Source organism: Colias eurytheme, chromosome 11 (genome assembly GCF_061535395.1).
Source record: "Colias eurytheme isolate Ceu_HAF_F1 chromosome 11, ilColEury1 Martin Lab GWU primary, whole genome shotgun sequence".
NCBI lineage: Eukaryota > Metazoa > Arthropoda > Insecta > Lepidoptera > Pieridae > Colias > Colias eurytheme.
The window spans coordinates 6,555,040-6,573,063 of NC_142990.1; the positions used below are offsets into that span (position 1 = coordinate 6,555,040).

The 18,024-nt window shown below is 30.4% G+C and overlaps 2 protein-coding genes and 1 non-coding gene across 3 annotated transcripts; 1 reads left to right on the plus strand and 2 right to left on the minus strand.

The window, feature by feature from the left end:
* Positions 1 to 4,542: 4,542 nt before the first annotated feature.
* LOC149904660 (uncharacterized) lies at positions 4,543 to 5,844 on the minus strand. The gene is made up of 4 exons (XM_090106899.1): positions 5,754 to 5,844; positions 5,238 to 5,668; positions 4,971 to 5,142; positions 4,543 to 4,835 (listed from the first exon to the last, which is right to left on the minus strand). The coding sequence occupies exons 1-4, from the start codon at positions 5,763 to 5,765 to the stop codon at positions 4,716 to 4,718; spliced, it is 735 nt and encodes a 244-aa protein (XP_089963025.1). The 5' UTR covers positions 5,766 to 5,844; the 3' UTR covers positions 4,543 to 4,715.
* A 4,985-nt stretch (positions 5,845 to 10,829) lies between these two features.
* Positions 10,830 to 10,954, plus strand: LOC149904661 (U4 spliceosomal RNA). The gene has a single exon (XR_016457292.1). It is a non-coding gene; the product is annotated as a U4 spliceosomal RNA (small nuclear RNA).
* Positions 10,955 to 12,586: 1,632 nt separating this feature from the next.
* LOC149904662 (uncharacterized) lies at positions 12,587 to 15,646 on the minus strand. The gene is made up of 3 exons (XM_090107234.1): positions 15,553 to 15,646; positions 13,281 to 13,558; positions 12,587 to 13,055 (listed from the first exon to the last, which is right to left on the minus strand). Exons 1-3 carry the CDS (start codon positions 15,565 to 15,567, stop codon positions 12,698 to 12,700), a joined length of 651 nt encoding a protein of 216 aa, XP_089963360.1. The 5' UTR covers positions 15,568 to 15,646; the 3' UTR covers positions 12,587 to 12,697.
* Positions 15,647 to 18,024: the final 2,378 nt, after the last annotated feature.

Below are 18,024 nucleotides of genomic sequence, written 5' to 3' on the forward strand. Positions count from 1 at the left end.
TTTCTATTTAAGGAATCTCGCCACATGGTAGCGCGTGCTTACATCAACTAAACTAAACTTTTATTACATCGTCTCAAACTTTTTGCAAAAGCAGTGTTCGTAACCGTTCGAACAGTTTCACTTTTACCGTGGTTTCATAAAACCACACAACATTTTTTTTTATAAATGTGTTTCGGATCTATACGTTTATTTGTTATTCATTTTACTTATAAAATAGTGAGCTTAATAGCCACAAACAAATATGGTGTGTGCTAGCGCATCTCAAAATGCTAAGGTCATTCAGCATGCTATACTAAGAGGACGATAGATTTTATTCGTGATGCACATCTATCACAATACATACCTACTCAATTACACCTTTGTTGAGACCAAGGGAATTGCAGCTATTTGTGATACAAATGGGTTGTTTCAAATCACTAAAACGTCGAATAAACTGTTTTGATGCTGTCTTACAATTCTCATAATTTTAAGTAAACAACATTAACAGTTTTGATTTACCTGACATTTATGGGTAAAGGTATGCAAGAAATGAATTAACTATTCTCACAAGGAGACGCAACTTTATATCTACACCATAACCATCTTTAAACCGATATTTCATATTTATCATATTTTATTTATACATATTTAAAATCACAAATTGAAAATTGAGTTGTTGAAAATTGAGCACGCTTCATTTCACGATTTTGATCAGTATTCACGCATTATAGCCGTGTATAAAACATTTACGTAAAACAGGTAGAGTACCACAGACTAATAATAATATACTACATATACACAAGTAGTACGAAATACTTTTAAAATACCAATATTGGTAATAATTTAAATACCAAAATTGGTACCTAAATATAATTTTAGAGGTAAAGTATCATTATTATCATCATCAGCTTATTGTTGTTCCTACTGAAAGTGCGTTACACGTAGGCTTATGAAAGTTGGCAAATAACTCACCATGTTGACCGAGTCTAGACTGGATGATGTCAACGATGAGGCCCGTGAGTTTTCAGCTTTGACATACTTGCTTTTTCAAGATAATTCTTTCGAACAGAGCAATTATAATGTGGATATTCATAGATAATAATTTATCAATAGACTATTGGCGTTCAAAATAGATGTTCATCTAATTTCGGACGCTCGATTTTTTGTCGAAATCATATTAAATTTAATTACAACCAACTTACAAGTTTTGACGTATTATCTAATTAAACTCCAAGAAGGTGAATCATGCATGAATTTATTACCATTCAGGGCATCAGTATAATATTACAGCTTTGTAAATAACGACCAATACGAGCAATTAATATTAAATTGACACTCGACAGTCACGTTTATTCGTCTCGGATACTTATTATAAGTAATTGTTCTCGTTTGTAGGCTGTGGCGTATTATTTACCAATGTACTGAAGGGTTATTACAGAATTCATTTACATATTATTATTAAATGATAAGAAATAATGAAGGGATGATGATTAAAAATTCTTGGTTTTTTTATATTGAGTCTTAATTTCCACGTGGTATATAATTTGATTTTTGTTAGTCTCCAATCTCTTGAGAAGTTTATAAATAGTTACAATAATACTACCACAGACTAATAATAATATACTACGTACTATGATATTTTTAAAAATATAACAAAATTTATACAGTTCTTCCAATTTCTCAATTCATTTTAAACACCGATGAAATATATCTTCTAACAAAAATTAAAATGGTTAAAAATAATTCAATCTTTTAATTTTGGTACATTTGATTTATAAGGTTGATTAAAGATAAGTCTACAAAATGAAACCAGTTATACAAATTTTCGTCGGATTGCGTAATCCTTGAAGCTGGTGGACATCGGTCAACTGTGTGGGTTCAGCTGCTTCTGCCTTGAACCAATGTGACATGTCTATAAAATTCAAGGACACAGACTTCCTAGATAGAAAAATAAAATCGATACAGATTATATTCAATTATTCCAAGCTATTAAATTGACACTCATATGTTAAATATTATTACTTAACACTGAAGATGATAAGGAATATTTGCTTGTTATTTTGAGGTGCTATTTATTAATGTGATTAATCACGACTTACTTGGATTTATTATGCTAAATATTTTTATGTCTTCCTCAATTAAAAATGTGTTATAATTAATAAGTTATTAAATTTATGTTAGTTATTAGTTGGAAAAGGATGGAATTATGGAAATAGTTAACCCTTATAACAGAATACCTTATTTAAACGCAAAACGTTTCTTCACCATCAATTTCAATACTAACTAAAAAAAATGTTTGTCTGTAAAGTCGGTTTACTGACGATAGTTGAACGTGACAACGTCCGATTGTGCTTCTTTGTCGCTCGTTCCGCACTCTCGCTCGCACTTCAAGCCTTACATGGAACGCCTCAAAGAAAGGTAACGCCGCATGAGTCATGTTTTTTCGTGCGTGCAGCCGGCTCTATCGAATTATAAGACGTTGTTACGTCAAAAACTTAAATGTAATATGGAAAGTATTTGACTTAGATATATCTATACTTAACATTATAAAGCTGAAGAGTGCGTTTGTTTGAACACACTACTCTCGGGAACTACTGGTCCGATTTGAAAAATTTTTTCGGCGTTAGATTTCCCATTAATCGATGAAGGCTATTTATATCCTCTCGCTAAGATCAACAGGAGCGGAGCACTGCGGGTAAGACCGCAGAGCACAGCTAGACATAGATATCATATAGCTTGACATTATGTCAAGATAAATAAATAATGCATTGGATAAATAATTATGCATTTCAAGATTTTTTTATATATCTACAATGACTGACCTACGCGTCAAAATCATAGAATACATTATAGGTATACTTCAGAATCACGTTGTCTGCGAATGGTTGATAAAAATATATTCTAATTCCTAAGCCATTATTTTCAAGTCTTGGACAGGTTACTGAATGCATTTTAATATGCACTGTTTAATTTTGAAATAATGAGAATATAAAATACGTTCAATAATTTGGAAGCATTTGATCCTTTGAAAATTTAAGGATATGTTAGATTATCATAGTTTATTACCATTCAAAAAAAATGTATTTTATAAATTTGGATATAGTAAAATTTATTGTTAAAGGTAAAAGAAATAATTTATTTTTAATTTATTTTTTTCCTGGCTACTGTAATCGTAAAAAGTCAGTAAACCATTTTTCTACAAATCAATTAAATATTTCAAATACATTGTAATTTAACACAACAGAAGTACAATATTTATAAACAATATAAAATAATATATTTTTTGAGATATTTCAATTTAATGCGATATATTATAGACACTATCAAAGCTATGATAAAAATTGCATTGTTCGTTACGAGGTCATCAAAAATTGTACTACACATAATTTTGTTCAAATAAAAAATGATTGAATGCGGATTTAAGGCGTGAAGTCCAATATTTAAAAAAACATCAATAAATTTAAACAGTAGATAGATACTGCAGGTTATATATATCATTTTTTTATCTTTTTAACTATGAATATAATAAAAGTGTAGATATATTGTGTATTTTATTTTTGTGTTATTAAAGCGTAATATCTTAATTTTAATTGATAAGTCACTTTTTATTAGCTATAAAATATTAATATTAAAACTAATAAATAAGAAAAATAAAAGAATGATGTTAAGTTTTATATTTGAAATTAGAATAGAAAGAAAGCAATCGCTGTTGTTTTGTGGCAAACAGCTATACAATTTTTTCCACTATTTTCAACTGTCTTACCATTACTTCTACAACAAAAATCAACAAACTCCATGCAAAATATAATATTATTATATCACCAAAGTATAATATGTAGTAGCAAACTACCGGTAAAATTAAATGTACTACCAACTGATCATGACGGGTACCACTAACACTGCGAACATCTTTGCTTCTGATATTATAATATTATGGTAATTCATTTTTCTATAAAAAAAATATAATTAGGTATTTAAAATTAATAATTATTTAATTTCAGATACCTAATTGTTTAAATTATCTTAAAATTTTTAATAAACATGCCACTCTTTACACTATTATATTATTTTGTGTCATGATATACAATTAATAGATTAACGAGAAATAACAATGAAAAATTGATATCATCAAATTTTAAATTTGATGACAACTATAGTTGAATGTTAAAGGTTACACAGGTGTAATATTATTAATGAGTATACAATTTGGCTGATTTATCGAAGTTTTTTAAGCGAATATCAGGTCACTTTGAAGGTTAACAGGCAAATAAATTTGTAATCTAAATCTTCTGATTCAATAGAATTTTATCATTATGTCTTATGGTTTTGCTGGTTTTAAATTTTTTATGAATAATTGTTATTCATACAAAAATTTAAAACCAGCACGATTGATCGCATATTAATAAGTCTATTATTTTATATTTATGACTTCGAAATCAGTAATATAAAACAAGATTAATGGTATTCTCTCATATAAGAATACATTTGAAAATATATTATAAAAAAACATATCCTATTTCGTTAAACAACCTTGATGTTAGGGTTACTTAAAGAATGAACAACTTTTTATTGACTATTTCTATTTATTTTTCAGTTTGTACATAGCATTACTAGAATGCTTTATAGGCTCTTTATTTATGGCACTATTATACATTTATACAAGTCTTAAATTAGAACTAGTTTGTGGCGAATTGTATTGTGTCGGTGATGAGATGCTAAGAAGTATTAGATGCTATTTAGTTCCTGGCGACAGCGCTGGCGGAGACGACGGGTGTGGGGGGAGCGTACTTGGCGATGTACTCAAGAGCACGGGCGATCTGGGCGGGCACTGGTGGGGGTTGGGGAATAGCGTTGCCCTGGAAACATATTACGAATTAGATATGATGCTTATAAACGAACTCAAGTATAGATTGCTTTTGTAAGGGAACACATTGATTGTTTACGTGCGTTTTAATGAAAATTTCACAAATGTTACTTCATAAAATACTTACGCTTGGCTGGTAACCGTTCTCGTCGGCGACGTAGGTGATGGCGATCACTTCACCCTCGGGGGAAGTCCAGGAGAAAGATCCTTGGGCGACATCAGGGACTACTGGGGGGTTACCACCGAAGTTGCGTGGGGTACCTTGGGCTTGAGCGGCGATACCGTTGTTGGTTTCGAAGCTGAAACATTCGTTACCAAATGAATATCAATAATGGATATTTAACATCAAAGGTAGTGGATACCAAAAGTAGTTAACCTAACGTTGTATACTTACAAGTAGTTGTAGCTACCGTCTTCGTTAATTTCGTTTCCGTATCTGAGGGTCTCAGCGGAGCGGGCATCAGCGACGACCCTGGCGACGGGGACGACGGGGACGGGGGCAGGGACAACCACGGGGCTGGTGGCTGGGGCGCTGCTGACCTTAACGGCAGCGATGGCGGCGGGGGCTTCAGTCACGGTGACGGCACGGACTGGGAAGGGGGTGGTGGACGCGAATTGCTTGAAGGGGGTGTAGTTCTGTTGGTACTGGTTGTAACGGTTGTATTGGTTGTTGTAACGGTTGTTGTTGTATTGGTTGTAGGGGTTGTAGGCGTTGTATTGGCCGGTGTACTTCTTGTATTGGCCAGATTGGTCCTGTTGGCCGAAGTATTGGCCCTGGTTGAATTGGGCGTTGGCGACTGCCAAGACGCATGCTAATACGACCACCTGTGAATACATAATATTGTATTAATGAATACTATTTTTATTTAATTTTTATAATTAATATTTTCGCCAAATTATTTTTACTTACAGCGAATCTCATCGTGATTTTTTTAAGATTAGCCTAGCTTGGATGAACTAGTTTGAATGCGGGTAAAAAATCCGCGCACGCTTTTATATGGCTCAAGGAACCACCCACTGTAGGCGGCGAATTGCAATAATATTTAAATATTTGGTTGATAATGTGAGGATGTTTTTTTTATTATTAAATAACACTTGGTCTATCCGCTTTAGTCAATGAATCTCGTAAGGTCACTTTATGGGGTTAGTTGATCTAATTTACAAAATAATTGTTCATGTTTTAAATAATTGTAATGTATTGTTTTATATATAAACTAAAAAAATCTAAGAAATATGGTTATTTAGTAAAACAAATATAAACTTAGTACTTATTTACTTTTAATTAACTTTAAATTTTTTATTGTCTGTGGGGCATCAGATTTGTAGAACAAATAAAGATGCAAATCATGCCATTTTACGACTGTCATTAAAATAATTAAATTCAGAATTATTAAATACTAGCTTACCGCCCGCGGCTTCGCCCGCTTTGTCTAAAGCCCAATAAATTATATACTAAAACCTTCCTCTTGATTCACTCTATCTTTTAAAAAAACCGCATCCAAATCCGTTGCGTAGTTTTAAAGATTTAAGCATACAAAGGGACAGAGAAAGCGACTTTGTTTTATACTATATAGTGATTTATCGTTTAAACGGAAAAAGAAAGTACATACTTCATATATTAAGGCCAGAAGGGAATAATTCCTCAATGAAAAACTTTGAAAAACTTTTTGAAAATGTGACCAGGCAGCACATTTCATAAAAGTAATATTAGGTTTAGTAAATTGTTCATTTGAACCTAATAAAATATACAAAAAAATATAAGAGCTTTCAAAGCTTAAATAAAATGTAAGAGATGAAGCTAAATACTAACAACATAATAACGACTAGAAGTATCGTTTGTCTCATATATGACTCTTTTATTCAAAATTTCGCAAACCTATTTCTGAATATACACTTTATTTATTTTATCTGATTTTAAAATTTTTTGCTTATTTTAATTCACATAGATGCACAATATTAATGTGCTCAATCCTCTCTATCTCTGTCTTATTAAAACTTAAAACTAACGTGGATAGGTTGTTTCCAAATTGTACAAAGTTGAACAAATAATAATTTAGACGACCCAAATCTTCACACGAAATATAATATTAAAAACTCAAATAGCAATACAAAGCAAATAAAAGTCAGTTTTAATATACAGGGTGTCCCACTGTTGGTATACTAAGCTCAAAGGAGGTTATAGTTTTGCATACGCTGAGTACGTAAAAAATAATTAAAAAATTCCAGACGCATTTTTTTTTCAAATAGATGAATTCTTAAAACTCTATGTGTACACTGTACACCCATAACAAGCGAGCCGCCCAACTTTGCCACCAGCACGTGAGCTATCGTCTAAGATTATGTTTTCATAGATAAAATGCTCATATTAGAGAAGCGGTATATGCCGGCTGCGCGAAGCTAGAGAAGAAAACATGGATTTTCAGGAAAAATTTAGCAAAAAATTTTGGACGTAATTTTTTTTTTAAAGTATTTTTTACGTGGTCAGTGTATGCAAAACTACAAGTTCCTTCGCGCTTAGTATAGCAATAGTGGGACACCCTGTATATATCTATATAAGAAACTTTTTTGTTGTTGTTAAATAATTTAATTATTGAAATCAACGAATAAACTTATTCTTGGTTCTATTCTCATAAAACTATAAAATACTAGCGGTCCGCCCCGGCTTCGCTCGTGATAGTAATATACTGTTTATACTGTCAATAAGAACCATACTCGTACTTCAAGGAATATTTATAAAAAAATAATTAAGGAAATCGCTTCAGCCGTTCTCGAGTTATGCGCTTACCAAAACATTTTGCAATTCATTTTTGTATAGAACATTTGATTAATTGCGAGCTTGAAGAATTAATTATTATTTAAGTAAATTTTACATTAATATATGCATTGTGCATTGTTTTCATATACTACCTATGTTATTGCCTACATGTACATAGAGTTACATCGGAGGGATTATAATCAAAACAAGTATAGGTCATAGTCAGGTATGTATCATGTAAACGTTTTTGTTAAGGATAATAAAACACTAAAACCATGCTTTAGAAGCCTAGGGCTACTCAATACGACTTGATATCTGACATGAACATTATCAATCATTATTTATTATAGCGTTTTAAACAAAGCAGTTTTTATGGATCTTACTATACAATTTGAGACTATGGTACATACTTCAATGAACTTATCTTGATATAATACACAGATCTTGGAATATGGGTAGGAGAAATCATGAGATTGTACAGAATTTACAACCAAAAAAAGATACATATTGGAGATTTTTTTATAAGGATATCTATTTTTTTAAAAGTAAATAACATTTATATAATTATAATGTGATAATTATAATGTGAGTAACCTTATCAAGCAATTAAAGCGCGCGGCTGCTCGATCTTTGTGCTCCTATCGAAACCAATTGAAAGAACTTTTAATAGCTTGACTATTTTCATCTTCTATATTTTCAGCAAATACAAAAATTTGTATTGCTCTTTTATACGCCTCATAAGCGAAGCGTTGAGGTGGGTACTACTGTCGCTTCGCGCAAAACATCTGATTTTTCAAACTTAAAATGTCTTTATGTATCATACATTGCACTTGTAAGATAATACATACACACACATATTAAGAAAAAACACTATTTTTAACATTCATGATATTTTTGATGTCATTTTTGTTATTTAAACTAGTTAAAAAACAGTTTAAAAAAGTTCTGTCTTGGACGTCCGTGTGTCTGTATGAGCGGAGGATTTTCTTGTTAACACGATAGCGACCGAAATACTTTACTAATCGAGTCTTTTTTTTTCTCTTACGCTTGAGTATGCTCAGGAATAGAACCCTTTCATTTTTCAGGGTCTGATTCGATGTGGTTTAATTGTTATTAAATAAACAAAAATAATAATTAATAAATAATTATTAAAAAAAATTATGAGGCGTGCACTTTTGGATTTTCCAAACTATTTTGTACTTGCGATCGGTCCAATTTTTTACCAAAATCTCATCTGACTATATCCTTTTATTTTTTAGAGAAAAGTTAAATGAAAAGGTGCTAAATTATAAGGTTACAATTTAGAATATACATATTTATCCGAATATCAATGCCAACGCCATATAATAGATTTATTTTAACATCAAAAACTCGATTTCTTAACTGAAGGTTATTTGTTCATGCTCTAATTTTTAGTGGATCCTCTGATATATAACTTGAAGTCTACCATTAAAACATAAGTTAGCGAATCCGAGGTATAAATTATGATTCTTGTTTTTGAGGACACGGAACCAATTTAAATTGACGTTATAAAACGCTTCATTTGTAAATTTTTAAGATAGGGTTTATAATAATTTAACACATAAGTTTATTATAATGATTATTATAAAAGCGTTTATTACTTGCTTTCTATAAGGGAATAATAAAAATCCGAAGATAAGTTTAGAGACGAGACTTAAAACTAGGGTCCGTTTAACATATTATTTTATGTTGGGAATAAGATCCTCACCCCGTGAGGTAAATAAGCTCTCGCATTCGTTGTCCAATATTTTATTGAAATTGTCTATGGGTCCTGGAGGAAAAGTATTTTAAATCAAACAAGAGGATTGAACTAGATATACAAGAAAATCAAATCAATACAAATAATGTTAAAAATAATTAATGATTAATTTCTCTTAAAAATATTTGCTCTTAGAGAGGAAACTTCATGGAATTGAACGTTTTTATTGTATCATCAACGACATGTTAACATGAAAAAATGTTACTTATTTAACATTATTTTACTAAAAAAATTCATATGGAGACCCCTCAGACCTTCTTTGATGTTTAAAACGCTCTACTTACAAAGAACACAGCCCTTATAACGCAATAAGACATTTGTATTAAATTTTAGGTAAGAACGACCGATATTGTTGCTAAATTAATGTAAATGGGCTGACACTAATTATTTAATATTAGTTTTTGGAAAAAAAAAAGTCAAAGTTAGTCAAAATTTATAGTTCCATTTTAGGCAAAGTTCTACAAGAAGATAATATGATAAGATATCTATCCTTATAAGGTGATGGAAACTTTGATAACTTATGTATGTTACCACCTTGGTGAGAAAAGTTAACATTTTAAATCAAAATAATTTTTCTTTTTAAGCTATTGCATAGCTTCTATCGCGGGCCTTGAGCGCAGGGACCGAATCCAGAAATTCCGTAACGAAAAAACCTCACGCTCCCCACTCCGACGGGCACGAAGGTGTTGCTTGAAGGAATGCTATGCAATAGCTTTACCGCGGCAGTCCCCGAGTGCCACACGTCTTTTCTATAGATTTTAAAATATTTGATGCAATACAAAATATCCAAGAATCGAACCGTAAAATTAATTTAATTTTATATTTATTTATTGTACTTTAAATAATTTGATTACTAATTAGCTATGCTTTTGGTTGTTTTTATTTTTTTATATTACAGAATTTTCACTATTTCATTTTTATAATATTATGTTTATTTGGATATACATAATATATCAGATATCATATATCTTTGTACATTTAAAGCTGTTGCCTGATTTCATTTTCAGATTTTTACTAAAATGCATTGTAACTTAAATATTTTTTTTTATGTACATCTATACCATAAATATGACTATAAAGATAAGTATTTCTTTCGTTTAAGAAAATCAAAACTTATTTTAAATATATGATTCATCAAATATTATAATTAGCTATCATTATTCTGCATCCGTTTCGGTTCTTGATTTCATGTGATAATTTAATCGTTTTAATGTACGGAGTAAGTTCTATTAAAAAATAATCATATGACTGAATTTAATCTGTAACATATTATTATTAACAATGACTCGTTTGTTTGAAAAAAAATGATAATTTCTTATGTATAATTAGATACATTTTGTGAGATTTAGGTATTGTCAGTCGGTCATGACAATTGTTTGACCCAGCATCTTTATTATGCATATTAATAATATTATAATTTGATTTATGCACCTTTGTCACGCAATTAATAAAACTTTTCGCACAGGCAATATTGTAACCAATGAGGTTAATCCCAGGTTCAATTATTGCTAGTTGAAAATTTAACCAATACTTACATGCCTTTATTACCATCAATACATAAAGAGAAAATACTTTTACAAAACTAAACTAAATATGTACTGGAACAGATTGGCACAAGTTCTTCGCTCGTCAATAAGTGGTGTTTTAGTGCGTCTTATGGTTGCAGGAGTAAAATTCCATAGTTACATGGTTTCAGTGAAATTGTTAGGGTGAAAAGAGGTGCATAGGAGAAGGAGGTCCGAGAGACGAAGGTAACTGGAACGATGAGAATTTAAATAATTGAACTCTTCTTCAAGCCATCTTAATCTTTAGGGTTAACGAGCAAATAAACAACAAGAGTTGACAATAGGGATCATCCTTTAACCATAAGTCAGTATCTTTTATAAAGTCAATAACCGTCGGCAATATGTTGAAAGAGCATTAAGTTGAGACTTTGTTGTTTATATTAATTTAAACATTCATAATGGTTCTTTGTTCTTTCTCTGTAGCCGTAATAATTAATGGATTCGTGAATATTTGTTAATTATAAGTAATCATAGCATAGGATTGGCTTTTTATTTAAAAAATATGGCGCATATTTAAATGTTATAAATGAAAGTATAGGTAAAGCAATACTTTGTTCATCACTATTACCGGGAAGCTATATGATTCAGGAATTCTAGTTTTTAATTAGGTTAGCTTTATTATGTAATGACATTCGCATAATATATAATATGGCGAAAGAATAAACCAGGTCTACACGAAGGTAACGATTGATTTATTAAATACCTAAGTTAGCGCAACTCATACATAATAATATTATGTAAATAAAAAAAATAAGCTTACTATACTTTAGATTTCAAAATAGTACGTTAAAGTTTATTTCTACATGTTTCTTCAGTTTTCTACAGTACATTCAAAACACGTTTTTCTATACAGCGCGTTGTCTCAAGTTACATAACTAGTAAAACGCGTTGACTAGAGAAACTAGAACATACTATATTTTCAGAACAAAATTGTCTTTTATACTTTTATATACTGTCTACATGAATGTACATAGCTTTTAAGTTGAGAATATGTAATTAAATAAAATATTATTGGATTATTGTAAATTGGATTGGTCTTTAATTTTCTAGCATTTCAGAGTCAAATTTTAAAGTCGACCCAAGTGAATCTACGGGTGGAAATACAAGATAAGTAACAATCAACAATAATATGCTAACAAAAGTTTCATACATTCAATTTACATGCAAATTTGATGACAAAAGTTTTACAAAAAAATTATATGATGATCTACCTGATGGAGACCCATATATGTATGTTTAAATAACATATTCAAAAAAACAAGAAGTGATATAATATGAATTTTTCCTCATAGTTTTATCGCTCGTAAATGCCACCTTAAACTATGAAAGCAAGGTATTTATAAACAAATAGACAAATACACATATTATTTTATGTAGTATCGTCCAATTAATTCACACCTTATATTCACGTTATTCACAATTATAAATTTGCCATTTGAATGCTAATTCTTTCATTTTACTTATATGTAAATACTATTGTACGAGGTGCATAAATTTAAAAGGTGCGAGTGTAAAACTCAGCGTGACTGAAGTAAATTGAAATATATAGTTTTTATAACTATTATAAAACATTAATAATGTTGTTATAATCGTTATTTTAATTGGCTGTTAAATGATGGAAAATTGAAATAAAACTAGATAAGTAACAATTTATATTTTATTAAATACATTGTGATATATTAATACTCTTTTCAAAGGTACATATAGCATTTTCGTTTTGTTTTTATTTAAAATATACACATAAATAATTATTCCTAAGGCAAATGTCTGCCTGAGGGGTGGAATCCGTTTTCGTCAGCGGTATAATCTACTCGGTATGTTAGTCCATTGTCGCCTACATATTCATAGAAGCCATTTACTTTGGCTACTCCATTTGAATCGAATCTACCGATCTGTTCGACAGATATACCATTCTCTGTTAGGTAATTGTAACGATATCCATTTTCGTAATCATCTCTCTGCTGGTCAATGATCCTGGTATTTACTGCACCGAGGTATTTACCGTTAGCATAAGAAGGTGTATATTTGACGTAAGGTTCGAAAGGCACAACGAAGCGTGTTACGGGAACTACGGGTGCCTGAGTAGTGGCATAAACTGGAGTTGGGGAGGTTCTAGAAGGAAAAAGAACTTCATCTGATTATGCATACTCATATTGCTTTCAAATGATACGCCTTATGGAAAATATAAATAAATATTTACGTCTATTTATTTGCTAGTTCTCCATTAAAAGGCGACACATAATAATTATTATATTATAATATGTAGCATAGTATAATAGCGTGAATATAAATGAAATAAATAAGCGTAAATATAAATATGTGAGTGTTATTGCTCACCTATAAGCAAAAGGCGCCACCAATTCCTGGTTAAGCCTTATAAAATTGTTATAAAGCTGGTTGGTAGGTCGCTGGTTGGTTGATTGCTGATTGGTTGGTTTCTGGTTGGCTCGGTTTTGAATATTGATCCCCTTCAAGTTATTATTATATTTTCCGTGGTACTGGCCATCATCTGTATGTACATATTTGCTCCCTTGCTGGTGGTATTCGGGATGGTATTTACCATCGTCATAGTTGACCGCGAATGTGCTGCTTAGAACAGCTGTAAAAATAATTGCCTGCAAACATCCAAACATTATTATTTGACTGACCGGTTGGCTTGATTGGTAGTGGCCCTGCCTTCCAAGCCAAAGGTCATGGGTTTGATTCCCACCTGGGGCAAATATTCGTGTGATGAACATAGATGTTTGCTGTTTATCAGCCATCTGGTTTCCATAGCACAAGCGAAAGCTTAGTATGAGATCAGATCGTGCCGTGTGTGAAAATTGTAATGAAATATTTATTTACTATGGTTACTTTCATATTTTTCTCACTTAATAGTTAACTCAACTTATAGAGTGATAGAGTTCTATGAAAAAAATCTGTCATAACTTTAAGTATCAAACAAAAATGTGTTATATTGCAATAATGTTAATTTTGCGATAAACTAGTAACAATAATAGACTGATACTGACGTTAATTGCAAATCATATTTCGTTTGCTGCTCCAAATAAAGAAATTAAAAAGTGTTTTCTGTTTATTTATGGGATTTATTGAACGGGGAATTTTACGGGGTTTATGAGGATTTCAAAAGTTCTGAAACAATTTTATATTTTTCCTTATCTATCCTCTTCTAGTTCTCAATTAATCTTATTATCTTTAAGACCCTAAATCCTAATCCCTAAACTTAGCAAGAAGGAGCCTATGTAATGTAAAGTTCAATTTTAGTTATTACCAATTTGTAAGTAAAGAAAATGAAAAAATCAGTTCAGTGCGAGTTGGCCTTGCGATTCTGAGGGTTCCAATTTATTTATTTCTTTAAACGACCCCCTTTAATAGCAATATTATGGTTTTCAAAATATTTTAGAATACATCATGTTTTATTATTATAATATTCTACCCTCTATGTATTTTTATATGAACTAGAAAACAAATTTGCCATAATTTGAAAATAGATGTCGCTTATCAATAATGAGAAAAAGTTAGACTAAAATCAAACTTTTTTGTATATTTTGTTGTTATAAGTTTAGCTTAGCTTACAAGTTACAATACGAATAAAAATACGATTAAATTAAATTTTACCAATAAAAATTTAAACAATATGAATTTAGTTTGAAAGTATAGCAACAAATGCTTTATAACATTATATGAGGAATTTTTAAAGTATAGATAAAATTGGGAGGCAGGATTCGAACCCGCGTCTTGAACCATAATCTGTGGGGGTAACTATACAATGTACAAGTTAGCTTGATCTATTTGGCAGAATTTCTTATCTACATAACATTGAAATCACAAACATATACTTTTCTTAATTTAATGATTTTAATACTTAGTTGTATAAACATAAAAAAACATATAACACAAAAGTCCCTAAAGATTCAATCAAGCGTGTTCCGAAAAATTTAAAATTTTTATTGCTTCCAATTAAAATTTAAATAGGAACACGGAACATAGTAGTACAGTACAGTAGACACTGTACTGTACTATTATACAAGTAATGTTATTTACATCGGTCGGGTAGGTGGGTCAGGAATAACAGGCAGTAACTGTTACAAATATCGAAAACAAAAAATCATTATTAACTTCAGATTTTTAAAGTGAAACTTTTATTACATCGTCTCAAACTTTTTGGTCTGTGTAGCGCATGTCGCGTGTATCGCGGCTGCCGAGTAGGTATACCTACTCGGCAGCCGACCGACACGCGACATGCGCTACACAAAGCAGTGTTCGGAACCGTTCGAACAGTTTCACTTTTACCGTGGTTTCATAAAACCACACAACATTTTTTTTCAATTCAACCTGTGTTTCTTTGGGGAAAATTGTTTTCTTTCACGGTTTGACACTGCTATTTAAATTTGGAGGGAGATCCAAAAATAACCCTCTAATATATTCCCACACCATCTCGTCACAGTTACAAGTATTTTAAAATGTTCTTTTTTTAATAATGCGTATTTTCTGTTTCCCATCACTAGACCTTTACTTAAAAAGATCAATCTAACTTACAATCTAGTGACCGATTATTTTCTGTTATTTAAGAATTTCTCAATAATTTATGTTCTTTCAGCTTACTTACCACAAAAGACTTCATGATGCTGGAAACTTGCGACCAGGATCAAAAGAACAATGGTAGCAAATAGAACGATCGTTTCGGTTTTATACAATCGTAGGAGTCAAAATGGAGTATTTATTAGAAGATCAAATGTTCCATATATGTAGAAAAAGTAATTTACATCTTCTTTTAAGTAAAGTTGACATTGGATGAGTCGTACCTATTTAGATCGATGTTTTGTTGCATAATCAAATGTCGATCAACGGGCCAAAAAAATAATATTTAATACATTATTTAGTTTCCTTTTATTATACATGACATTTCCATTCTGTTTCCTAACCTATTCACATTAAAGCAATGAGAAAGAATTTCTGGTTTTACTGTTCTATACGAATGCTGTAAACTTTTTTTCTGTTTTAGCGAATAATTTCAGGTTTATTTTACTCCACTATACCACAAAGTTTTGTTATTAAGCACGTACTTTACTTGTGGTATTAATTAATATATGGACTAATATAATTAGCTTAATTTCTAAATAAATATGCCACTGTAAAAACTTAATTTTCGATAGGCTCTCTAGCGCTTACTAAGATTATTTATAGAAATTTAAAACTATATTACAAGCATATTTAATGCTCTTCGCACATCTTAGTGTAAGTACATCGATTTCAAGTCATTGTTTAAATAATAATTATATTTATAATTTACCGTACCGGTAGTTTTGCATATTTAATGAGTAAGAAATCGTTTGAAGCTATGATGATTAATTTTTTCGACAAGGTCTGGACCCCTGAGGGTTCCATTGAGACCTTACCTTAAAATTATAACTAAGAAGCCTTAAAACATTTTAAAAGAAAAGGAAAAAAGGATTAATACTAATGCAAGTTACTAAAAGCTTAAATAGGAACAATTCATAATAATATAATTAAAATATAGTATCTAATAAATTTCGGAGAATTTATTATTTGTATCACCAGAGCACAATTTCATTTATATAATATTATCATATTATTTGAAAAAAGGAGATTTATCAATCTAATAAATATTCTTATTCACTTTCCATATTTGGTAGCCACAGCTATTGTTCGTCAAATCTTTTCACTTACAGGTTTGGTCTAAGAGCCCGTGGGAGATCGTCCTTCACCGATCTGATAACCAGATGAGACGTATTTTTTATTAAATATTTTTTATAAACAAAGATGCAAATAATAATAATTGCTTGCATATCGAAAAGTGGTCATGGCTATTTTTGCTTGCCTACTCATTTCAGTGTATAACTACCTGGCAAGCAGTTGTAAACAGGTAAGTCAAAATAGGTGAAAAAAAAGCATACCTAGGCATATTCTGTGTATCAAAAACTATCAGTCAAATAAATTTCATTTGGTTATCAAAAGTATGAAGGTGATGAACAAAAATCAATAAAAATTAATTTAATTAAAAATAGCCATGACCACGTCGATAGGCAAGCAATTATAGGCATATTTGTTTATAAAAAATATTTAACAAAAAATACGTCTCATCTGGTTATCAGATCAATGAAGGACGATCTCCCACGGGCTCTCCTACTAGTTATTTAAGAGCTACAAATAGAATTTTTTCCTATCTATGTCATAAATTTAAATACAGTAGGTGGTATATATATTATATTGGTTTATTTATAAGAGTTTTCGAATATATGTGTTATTGTGTTGTGTCCAGTCAGTCAGATGTTGCAGTGTAGCGGTCGGTTTTAAACACCTAGTTTTCAGTTGTGTTCATTTTATTGTTTAAATTAAAAGAAGTATTTCGACTAGTAAAGTACTCTTAACCATATTTTAACTTATGTTATAACTGGTTTTGTGTATACGTACATGTGGTTGTGTAGAAATAAACGATTATTTATACATATCTCATAACATGGTAATTATATTAACGAGTAAGGACTATAAACTTGTAACATCTAAGCTTGTCAATAAAGAATATATTAATGAAAAATCAGTAGTAAAAAATAATTTATTTTCAGTGTAGATAGTAGGCACATTGAATGAAGTAAAAGGTCTGATGTTTAACTTTCACTGTGACAGAGAATCCTCTTAAAATGTTATTTGCGTATGATTTATGAAAACATAAACATGACTAGGTGTAAAAATAGATACAAATATAGTTTTGTAAGATATTATCCAGATAAATAAAGATTTTCTCTTACCACTTGAAAAAAAAATTTAACACACAGATCTATACTCATATAAAAATTCACAACAAGTTGAGAGACCATATTTATTAAACGTATTTAAAGGCATTTAATATCAATTTTTCAATAATTTGTCGACATTGTTACTTTATTGAAATTATAATTATACAAATAACTACTTAAACAGTTATAAATAAGTCAATACGAATCAACACTTCTTGTCTCATTCAAATTTAATTCAACTTAACTAATAAATCTTCTAGAAATATCATTTAATCATAGTATAATATCTAACACTTTTTTTACAAAATATATTGCAGTGCTAT